At 43.5% G+C, this 11,583-nt stretch overlaps 1 protein-coding gene across 1 annotated transcript in view; it reads right to left on the bottom strand.

Annotated features, from left to right (window-relative positions):
• Positions 1-10,045, bottom strand: part of samd14 (sterile alpha motif domain containing 14) — a 22,218-nt gene extending 12,173 nt beyond the window's left edge. The window contains exons 1-2 of the mRNA XM_015399936.1: positions 9,801-10,045; positions 2,477-2,530 (exon numbers count right to left, since the gene is read on the bottom strand). Of these exons, the coding sequence (XP_015255422.1) occupies positions 2,477-2,513 (37 nt within the window). The 5' untranslated portion in view covers positions 2,514-2,530; positions 9,801-10,045. The remainder of the gene's footprint in view (positions 1-2,476; positions 2,531-9,800) is intronic.
• Positions 10,046-11,583: the final 1,538 nt, after the last annotated feature.

Genomic DNA, 11,583 nt, shown 5'->3' with positions numbered 1-11,583 from the left:
AGCAGGTTTGGTGTTTCTTCCACTGCTCTGTTCTGATGATGCAGCAGCTTTTTAACTTAATAATCTCTTCCTTCTTCTCCTCCCACTCAGTCCATCAAAGCTCCATCAAATATTCAGCATGCTGACCATCTCTCTCTCTCTGTCTCTCTCTCACAGTTAGTGTTTCTACTCAGATTAGGACTTTACATCGACTCTCATCCATCTTAGTCACTGTGTTTCTGCCTGGCCTGATAGAACAATTACCACTATATTCCTAATCTTAATTCTAACCCTAAAACTTTGCTACATTAGGACCAGGCTTTGGTCTCTGAGACCCCTTGGTCCTCAGAAGCTCAGTAAATATTCCAGAAAAGGTCCTGAACACACACGCCCGCCGGTTTTGTTTTTCTGTTTATCAGATTCAAGCATTTTGTAATTTGGTTTATTAGCCTCCCGTCTCCATGACGACCAGCGTAGTAACTACTCATGTCTGTTATCTGCTGTCTAGTTAAGGTAACTCTGGTTCAGGATGTGAACGACCTCCTGAGAGGAATAAAGGGCCGATCCTTTCTCCCCCACACAGGAACACTGATGGAGGTTTATTTCCCAGGGGGGGTGAGGGGGAGGGGAGGATGGAGAGCAGAAAGAGGGGACACAGAGAGAGAGAAGATGGAGATGTAATGAAACAGAGGGTGGTGGGGTGATGGATGGCTGAACCTGAGGGTGGGGGAGGACATAAAGATGATGTTAGTGAACAAAGGAGGAGGAAATCTGGCAGAAAGAACCGGAATCTTGCTTCAAAAGAATGTTTGACTTAGGAGTTTCTGAGCTTCCTGTTCACCTGGAAATAAACCAGGCTGTCATTTCCTCCTAATGACCAGCAGGAGGGGCCAGTGAGCACAGCGCCCCCAAAGGTAGAACACTATAATTCCAAAAAAGTTCAAACAATCCACTGGACGTTGTTTCCAAGTTTGAAGACGTTTCTCTTCCATCCAGGAAGTTTTTTCAATTCAAAATGTCAGAAATAGCGTTTAGTTCCAGGTTTTATCCAGCAGCCCAACAAAGCCTGGTTTTAGTTTAGAAAACATGCAAATAGAAACGGATGAACGGGTCCCCCCCTTTGGAATGGGGGTCGTTTGGCTTCTTTGATAGCCTGCAATGCCCCATACCTGTCTATGTCTCTGAAAGGGGGGGGTCGTTAGAGGGAATAGTTGGCCTGGCTGAATAGGTGAGGTCTTCTGTTCTCCTGTAAAGGGGTGGGGACTGCGATGATAGCGGAAAGGAATCAACTCTATGGCTTCCCTCACACCCCTCTATAACCATCTGTCTTCTTTGTCCAAAATGTGAACATTCTTGTGTTTTGATCGACTCTATAAAGCAGTGATCACGGATTAGCGGACCGCGGTCCGGATCCGGACCCAACCTGATTTAAAACATTTATAAACTATAGTTCTGACAACAGTGTCTAATTTCACTTGCGCCTCTCCTCCTGTTAATACGGTAAAGCCCTGTGGAGCGTCCGGCTCCAGGCTGCACGTGATCCAAATGAGCCAATGAGCTGCTGTCAGTCTGGGTTGCTGCTGCTGCTACTTTTAGACACAGCAGGCAAACCTGTGGCAAGCCGGGCGATGGGAAAGAAGGAGAAGACCATGAGAAAAAGAGAGCAGAGAAAGTGTGGACTGCAGGAAGAACTGCGGTGAACTGGTGAAAGAAAAGTGAAATGGCGTGCTCAAAGATGACCCTGCACATTTAGAGGATGTTTGGCTCAACCTGCTGCTGTGAAGCAGGATTCTCCACCATGAACAGAATCAACAATAAATCTGGATCCAGGCTCAAAATGAGCACCTTGATATGTGCTTGAGAATGGCTTAGTCTCCGGTTAAACCCAGGTTTAAAGCCTTGCAGGGCAGCCTAAAGCCCACTGCCAACATTAAGACAGAAAAAAGAAAGAAAATAACAAACGATCAGTTCAGGGGTTTGAGAAAATATTGGAATCAGGAAATTATCTTTATACCAAACTTAAAGATTGTTGTTCTCTACTTCAAAAATGCTCTAAAATGCCCTTTTTTTGTTTTTATATATTTTTGTTATTTAAAACTTTTATGTATAACATGGATGCATAAAAACCTCCATTTTATTTCAGTGTCAAATTCTGTTTAAAGTAACAGATTATAATTAAAAATGTCTCCGGATCTTTAGGGTTGATTATTTTCTTTATTCGGACCGTGTTGATGTTTAATTAGTTTCCTCTGCTATAAAACCTGGAACTCAACGCTATTTTGAATATTATTTACTATACTATTACGCTTTTTTGAATTTCAAAAGCTTCCTGGATGGAAGAGAAACGTCTTAAAACCTGGAAACAAAGTCCAGAGGATTGTTTTTAATGTTTTTGGAATGACTCTGACCTGGATGACTGATAATCTTAACCAGCATGAAGAACGCAATCCTCTGGAATGTGTGATTATGCAATGATGACGCGCTGTGGGAGACTCACCGAACACGCTGTCCGTGTCCTCCAGGCCTGCAGACATGACTGCGTGATGATCTGCTGGAGAAGGAAGACAGAGTTAGAACCATGAGAGGGAGAGCAGATGAACCCAAACCGCCAAAGGAAGGATCTGAGCACCACAGCAGCAGGAACCTCCTAGATCTGCTGCCTCATTGCAGATTTTTCCTTAAACAAATCAAGGTTTACTGTTAAAAACTAAGAAAAAAAGAATTAAAACATGTTTCTACATCTTTTGATGACTGGAAACTCTGTTATTACAGCTCTATAATTGGACTATTTCGCAGGGCTGAAATAATTCATCAGATGAATCTTAATGATGATAGAAATAATTTTTGTTTCATTTAGTAACTGATTAATTGCTAACAGGATTATTTAGTCTCTAAAACATTAACCCACCTGTAGCTGTCATTTTGTAGAAATTGTTAACGAAAATCTAAAAAAAAAACATTTTATTTAACATGAAAAGCCTAATTTGTCTGTGAATATGCTCCAACTAGAGGCTTCGCTTTAGTTTCTCCATCTTTAAACTCTGTATAAAATCTTTATTTAAGGCATCTTTTCATATTTTATTATTGATAGAAAAAAATTCACAAATGAATCAATTTAGGGTTGAAACTATTAATCGGATTAATCGATAATTGTCAACTAATTTATTAATCGTTAACTGAAATATAGAGACTGTAAAACATGCCTTTAGCTGACAGAGCGACCCACTTAGAGCAGGAATTATACCAAGATTGTATAAAATATGTAAACATTTTGCATATATATATCAGATATCAATCCGCTCTATCCAGAACTATTGTTTTTCTTTTATATATGCTACCATTGGGTTAAATTTTCAGGAACCATAATCTTTCTTTTCATTGTTATGCTGATGACGTCCAGATCTACTTCCCTTTAACTTCAAAATCCAACAACTCCATCCAGTCATTTTCTAACTGCTTAAACGATGTTAAATCAAGGATGGCCTCAAACTTTCTGAATCTGAATGAAAGTAAGACAGAAATTATAATGTTTGGTTGTAGTCCAGCAGTTTTTCCCCCTGGCTTCTTGGGCCCTCTTACACCTAACATTCGATCATCAGTATAAAATCTTGGCGTAATATTTGATGACGGGTTGAAATTTGGTCGCCAGGTTAGTTCGGTCGTAAAAAATTGCTTTTATCAGTTAAGAATTTTATCAAAAGATCTAGAGACCGTAATCCATGCTTTTATCAATACAAGATTGGATTACTGTAACTCTTTATATGCTGGCTTGGACCGCTCACTTTTACACCGTCTGCAGATGGTACAAAATGCAGCTGCCCGTCACGTAAAGGTGACCACATATCACCTGTTCTAGGCTCACTGCAGTGGCTCCCGGTTGTTTTTAGGATAGATTTTAAAATTTTATAGTTTGTTTTTAAAGCTCTTAATGGTCTAGTCCCCCCAGTATTTGACTGAGCTTCTCCAAATTCATGCCCCGGCCAGAACACTGAGATCCTCCAATCAGCTGCTGCTGGCGATGCCTAAAACCAGACTAAAAACTAAAGGTGATCGAGCCTTTATGGCAGCGAGGCTCTGGAGTAACTTGCCTTGGCATATTGGCTCCTTTGAGGTTTTTAAATCCTCTTTAAAATCACATTTCTTCTCCCTGGCTTTTAATCATGTCTAAGAGGACATTTGGCAAAATTTTATTTTAAATTTTATTTTATTCTAAAATGTATTTTAATTAAAACATTTATCTTATTCTATTTTTATGTGTTTATGTATTTTAGCCTTAGCTTTTATCTTATGGTCCTTAACTGCGATTCCTGTACAGCACTTTGGTCAACCCCGGTTGTTTTAAATGTGCTTTATAAATAAAGTTTGAGTTGAGTTGAGTTGAGAATTCCTCATGTGGTAAAGTTTTTGTTTCACCTGGTTTCATTTTGCAAAAAGTCTTCTTTAAGGAATTTTTGGCTATCTGATTATTAATCGACTCATCGAAAAATAATCAACAGATGAATCGATCTGCTAAATAACCGTTGCAGCCCTAAATCAATTAGCAAAGTTTGCGCCTCTACTTTTGCCAGAGTTTTTCCCGTTTCCCACCTGTCACCTGACTTTGACCCTCTGCTCGTCTGACCAAAATATCTGGATTGTCCAAAAGAATGAACCCACTAAGCTTTGCAAAGTGTTCAGTCCTAGTGTCAATCAGTGTGACACCACCGGAGGATCAGGAAGGTTTCGGTACATAGAGCAGCTCAGAGCAGGGATGGGCTACAAACCAACACATCTAATCCTGCAGCATCGTTAGTTTCAGATCTTTACTGATCCAACATGCCTCCATGGTGAGCCATCATCAGAACCCATGGAGTCTGTTCTGATCTTAAAACGTTGGAACGTATCGTAACATTTTCTCGACATCAAACAGAAACATCATTCCCAGCCGGTGCAGGTTAAACGCCTGTCATCTCAGTCTCCCTGAGCTGCTGACCTCTGAACGGCCTCGTTAAGGAGCGAAACGCTCTGCTGCTCTGTGAGGACAGGAAGTCCTGAGGCAGGAAGTCAGGAGGGAGACGCTGCTGCTCAGCTGATGCTTCTGACCCACTTCATCCCTCCACAAAGCTCCAGTCTGAGCTCATGCTGGTAGCTTTGTGCTGCCTCAGCTGGGTCCCTTCAGTGAGCTTTAACAACCCAGCAGATGGATTCATCTCAACAGCAAAAAACACTGGACACAAGCCAAGAGACAGAGCAGCTAAAGGATCTAGAAAAACCTCTAAAATGCATAAAGAAAGTCTACAAAGCCACTCGCTGCTGGAAGGGTGGAGAGAAGAGCAGCTTGAGTCAGCATGAAGCAGCGGAGAGAGAAACAGGTGGAGAGGAGCGTGGGTGGGAGGCCCACAGCCTGCAGCAAGCAGATGGATGCCTGATGACTAGAACTGGAGATGGACTGATACAGGTTCAATCAGGCCAACGCCAGTACCAATTATTTTGACCGGTACATGGTGCATGCTGCGGATTGTTAGAGGCTTATTTAAGATTATATAAATGACACAATGGCCGTCACTCGATTCACAATTCATAGTATAGATAGTCAAGTCTGTTCTTGAGAAGAACAAAGTGAACGATGGACATTTCACTTCCAGTTATTAATAGTCTCTAGATAATAATTTATTATGACTTTTTTTCATTTATTGCAGGAATAATAATGAACAGACATTTCTACTTAAATAAGGAAATGAAGTATTTGTACTTTGTTACTTGACACCTCTGGTCGGCACTGATGACAAAGATGTGAACGGACCCAGTTATCGTCCACCTCTGATACAAACCACCTGACAGCATAAAGAAGAACCTGGAAACTGATGAGGAAGTTCAAGACCCACAGAACTGCTCAGAGATTCACTGAAAACCCAACCGAGTCAAACATCACAGCCACACGGAGCCAGAAGGTCCAACATTACACAAGAGGTTTATGAACCTCAAGAGCTTAAAGCAGGGCGTCCACTGCGAGATATTTTCAATCGTTTCCTGCAGCTACAGCTCAAACTGTACGATGGAACATCAGGTTCACAAAATTCGCAGCTCACGATGTACATTCACACACTGTGAGACCCGATGCTCTGATGCGATCTACTTGCTCACACTTTACATCTAAAAACCACACGTCAGATTGAGCACCTAGATGGCGATGGTCGGACTCGTCTATCTAGAAGAAGAAGAAGAAGTCCCCTGTTTGCACATGCGCAGTTCTCTAGGTTCTGGTAAATCGGCTCTTCAAAGGCAGGATTTACCCACCAACACCTTACGACAGCCGCCTGAATTTCACGCATGTTTGATTTTCTCCCAACCTTATGATTCCTTATCGGGAGGTGGTCATTAGAGGCTGATCGCCCCTCGTTAGCCCCTCGCTAGCCCCCGATCAGGCTGAAACTCGGCCCGATTGAAAAATTCTTGCACAACTGGAGAATCATTCCGAAAAGGGCGAAAAATCATACACTATATGCCCATCTTTACTCAGGGTTAACCTCCCTGGGAGAGCCACATGTGACAAAGCGGGGGCTCGTCCAGGATTTGAACCCAGGACTTCTTTAACTCCAAAAGACTTTGCTCATCTAAACATTTTTCACTAAGCTTTAGGCACCATTTGCTTTCAAAATGGCCGATTTCACCTCAGCATAAACTCGGCTATGAGTCAAACAAGGTAGTAAACATCTCATTGGCTCCGCCCCCAAGCACACATGGCAACATTATGACCAGAAACTGCCATAAAGTCACAGAAAACAAGCCTGGATCATGTTATTTAACATTAGCAATGACATCACAAGGCGCCTCAACGTCAGCAGAATCTGCTGATTGTTGTTTTAAAACTTCCACCGTACGGCTTTCTTTCCCCAGATTCAACCCAGAGCAGGGCCGCTACAAATATTGATTTTTTTTGTTTTGGACAAAGACCTATGAGCCTATAGGCCTATTTAAAATACAATACATAAAAACAGATAAATAGATTGAGATTCACTACTTCATTGTCATATACTGTACACTTCTGTGCACAGAACCAAGGTCTGTAACACACAGACATCATCAGGTGAAGATATGCGCCATTAATTAAACTTCACAGTAACGATATATTACCGCGATGAACTGGCGCCCTTTCCAGGATAGACCCCGCCTCTCGCCCGTAGACAGCTGGTTATAGGCACCAGCACCCCATGGAGCCCAGCTGGGATTAAGCATGACGGAAAATGGATGATGGAATAAAACACTATAAGAGCGTAGATTTGGTCGCTGGTATGAACATGAGTGACTGTGTTTATGTCACACGTGACTCTATTAGCTCCTAAATCCACACAGGATCAAAATAACGCTCTAAAATACTATGGTTACCTTAAACTGCATGAATAGATATGAAAGTCCTCGGCGTGACCATGCTCTTAGTGTGAGCTACAGGCAGGGCGCCCTGGTCACACGCTAGCTTGGGTTGCGGCTGCAGAGGTTGCCGGTGCAACTACTATCAGAGGCGGGCGGACAGTCTCCTCACTCCAGCTGCTCTCTGTGGTGGCGATGGCGGTACTAGCGTTCTTCTTCACTGGTCTTGGTTTTCCAAAAACATCCGAAATGCATTTCTGTGTTATATTTTCTGTTCGTTTCTGTCATTAGTTTATGTAAATGTTCTAGTCTTCGGCAACGTTCCTGGATACTTCTTTTCTCCAAAAGATTGCTTTCCTTTTCCATGATAATGTAACTGCCGTCAACCTGTGTTGCTTAGGCCTCAAACTAATTAAATAAAAAAAGGCTAAATACTTTGCACAAATTTATAAATTGTGCAAAGTATTTTTTTATTCATTTTTCAAAAAATCTCCACTAGGGGGTGCTACAGCACACCCAGCACCTCCACTTCCCGCGGCCATTGCCCAGGGCGTTCAGACGCCCCTCTGGTTTCGTGTCTCTGGTTGTGACTTTGGCTTGCAGCTCAAACTGCAGCAATAATGTCGCTCAAACGAAGAGCCGAGCTGTGATGTCATAGATTCATTGGCATCAGCAGGATGGACTCGTGCACACGTACAGGGCCTGAAGTAGCTCCGGACCAGAACCTTGATCCACACGTTTACCCAAAGCTTTGCATTTATACAGAGTTTGGTAAAAATAAAATAAAAGAAAGAAAAGAAAGGAAACCCTTAACCAGATGTGAAGTGACTTTCAAATGTGGCTGAATGTTGTTGGGATTTATGAAGCATTGAAAGCGTCTCCCAGTGACCTGGAATGAACTTCAGGCGCCTCCATGATGTTGGAGGATTGGGCCTCCTGTCTGCAGACGCTGCTGCCGCTCTGGTCCAGCCGCCGCTGATGTTTGATGCTGTGGAGCAAGCTGGACAGCTGCTGATACACTGGAAAAACTGTCTAAAAATAAGTAAAAAATGTCTTAAATTAAGTGTATTTACCTTTAATTTGTTCACGAATGAGGGAAGAAGGGAGCGGGAAATTCGACAGGTGGATTGGTGCAGCGTCTGCCGTGAAGCGGGCGCTGTACCGGTCCGTCGTGGTGAAGAGAGAGCTGAGTCAAAAAGCGAAGCTCTCGATTTACCGGTCGACCTACGTTCCTACCCTCATCTATGGTCATGAACTCTGGATCATGACCAAAAGAACGAGATTGCGGATACAAGCGGCCGAAATGGGTTTCCTCCGTAGGGTGGCTGGGCTCTCCCTAAGAGATAGGGTGAGAAGTTCGGTCATCCGGGAGGGACTCGGAGTAGAGCCGCTGCTCCTCCACGTCGAGAGGAGCCAGTTGAGGTGGGTCAGGCATCTGGTTAGGATGCCTCCTGGACGCCTCCCTGGTGAGGTGTTCCGGGCACGTCCCACCGGGAGGAGGCCCGGGGGGAGGCCCAGGGGGAGACCCAGGAAACGCTGGAGACACTATGTTTCTCAGCTGGCCTGGGAACGCCTTGGGATTCCTCCAGAGGGGCTAGAAGTGGCTGGGGAGAGGGACGTCTGGGCCTCCCTTCTTAAGCTGCTGCCCCCGCGACCCGACCCGGGATAAGCGGAGGAAGATGGATGGATGGCCCTTTAATTTTGAGCAGGTAAATGAAATAGTTCGCCAATGGAATGAGGATTTTTACTCTTAAAATAAGATATTAAGATAAAATGCACTTGAAATAAAACAATGCAATTGTGTTTTCTTATATTAAATGTAAATTGTCTTGTTCCGTTGGCAAAATGTCTCTTTAAACTCCTCAATTCAGGAACAAATGCACTTATTTTAAGAAAAAAATGACTCCAGTGTGGAGACTCCCACCTGAGGACTGCAGAAAGCAGGGCGGAAATATTCAGACCTTCCAGCTGGTTATGCTACCGAGAAATTCTGTCCTGGAGGAATCTGAGCCAACCTGTGACAGAGTCCAGCGTTTACTGGGAAAGGATTATTCAGGAACCCAAAGGTTCCGGCTCAGGGTTCTTCTGGACATAACGGCGGACTGAGCCTCAGTCAAAGTTTGCTGCAGACAGAGGAGTGTGATCCTCCTCCCAGAGACTGATGGAGGAGAAGATCTCCTCCAGGTTGGATCCACGTCGCTCTGATTGTGTCAGTTTGCTGCATCATCTGAGGAGGTCGCTGAGTTCCTTTAGGGTGATGATAGCTGCTGTTCAGGCTGGGTGGAGATGCTTTAACACCCCCCCTCCCCACTCACACACACTCTGAGACAAACACACCATGTTCCCAGCTGGCAGACCCAGAGGGACGGAGACGTGAGACGGCAGAGGATGGAGGACGAAGAGACGGAGGATGAGGAGACGGGGGAGGGAGATGATGAAGAGGCAGAGAAAGATAAACAAACAGATGCTCTCACCTCTAAGTGCGTCTCCTTCTGACTGTTGTCATGGCACGTCACCCTCTCCTCCCTCTGCCTCCGTGAGCAGCTGATGGATGAGGACCACGTCTCCCAGAGTTCCACGGGGTTCCCCTCAGATCTTCAGACGGTTTGGGGCTGCGGCAGAGGAATCTGGGAGCTGTAGTCGCCTGCTGAGGGACTCTGGGACTCAGCTGAAAGCCGCCTGCTGACGAGCAAATGCTGCTTCACCGCTACTCAGCAGAACACTGCAGCCTGCTCCTGAAACAGCAGCTCCAAGGACAGCAGGAGGAGGAGGAGGAGGAGGAAGATGATTGGATGAGGAGACAGAGGGAGGCACAAAGAAAACTCAGCAGAAGATGTTATTACTGAAAAAAAAACACTTAAGAAATCAAAATACAGCAGATGATGTTGGGGCTTTTAGGCCCTGATGTCATATTTATATAAAATATCCCTAAAAAGGTAGAAAATGGAAATTATTTATAGGAACCGGAAACATTAGTTAAGATTATTCTTCATTTCTGAATCATTTCATGTTCATTTAATCATTAATGTTAATCAATCCAAAGTAAATACTTCATATTATGCTACAGACAGTAATTCAATTCTCCAGCTAACAAAGATAGAAACAAACACAAACCTGTCTGCAGCATCACTGTGTTCTATACGACCAGCGCCCCCTGCTGGTCGGACACACTTTAGGGCAGGATCCTTTAAAGGAAAAGTCAGCTGATGTTGAGAATTCAAAGTTCTTGACTTTAAATATGAAATTATTACAAACTGTTCAATAAATGAGAAGTGTTTTTATTTCAGAGTATTTTTAAAGTGCTTTCAGGTTATTAAGCAGCTTAATCTCATTTATGACAGGAATACAAACAGCCAATCATCTCACTGATGATGTCATTACTGTAGTTTACGCCAACCTGCAAATCTAATTAACTGTATAATTGTTTTTTTTTTCCCACACTGTTTGCATCCAGGTTCAACTCATTTATTTTTTACATTAAAAGCGCAACGCAGACTTATTGACAAAAATAATCTACGCTATGAGTAATTTTAAATGATTCAATATACAGAGATCAAAACTATCAATGCTACCAGCGGGCCTCCCCTCTTGAAATACCGACTGCTTAAGTTGGCCGTCTTTGGTCAGGTCATGTGACCTGGAAGAAGGTCTACAGCCACATGCTCTTATATTTGCTGACTTTAAATTCAACAGCTGCGTAATGCGAAGGCCAGATTTGTAGGCCGATGATGTCATAATGCAGCTAAAAATGCGTCCTTCTCTGATTGTTTTGAAGGAGGGGTCTGCTGTATCCTGTTCAGCCTTTGGTATCCCATGATTCATTGCAGTCCAAGCAAGCCGGCTGCTCCGTGCTCAGAGGAAAAAGGGAAATGGCGCTGAACAGTGGTGAATGTTGGAGGTGCAGTTTAATATAATCCAGTCTGTGAATAGTTGCGTCTAAAATGAATGAAAATAGTTGTTGTAATGATTATTGAGTCAGATATGTGGCAGTAATGTTTGGTTTATTGAAAGGTTTTATCTGTTGGGTTTGGCTGACATTTAAGCTCAGGTTCTAATATCTCTGCAGGGTGGGGACGATAAATCTGATGTGTTCCAGCCTCCTTATTTTCACAGACCTGGAAGGACCCGGTCTACCTGGATGGATGATGGATGGATGGATGGATGAATGATGGATGAATGATGGATGGATGATGGATGGATGATGGATGGATGATGGATGAATGATGGATGGATGATGGATGGATGATGGATGGATGA

The sequence above is a fragment of the Cyprinodon variegatus genome, unplaced genomic scaffold (genome assembly GCF_000732505.1).
Source record: "Cyprinodon variegatus isolate N-32 unplaced genomic scaffold, C_variegatus-1.0 Scaffold1058, whole genome shotgun sequence".
Lineage (NCBI taxonomy): Eukaryota > Metazoa > Chordata > Actinopteri > Cyprinodontiformes > Cyprinodontidae > Cyprinodon > Cyprinodon variegatus.
Note: the sequence above shows the minus strand (reverse complement) of the source record. Positions and strands in the feature narration are given on the sequence as shown.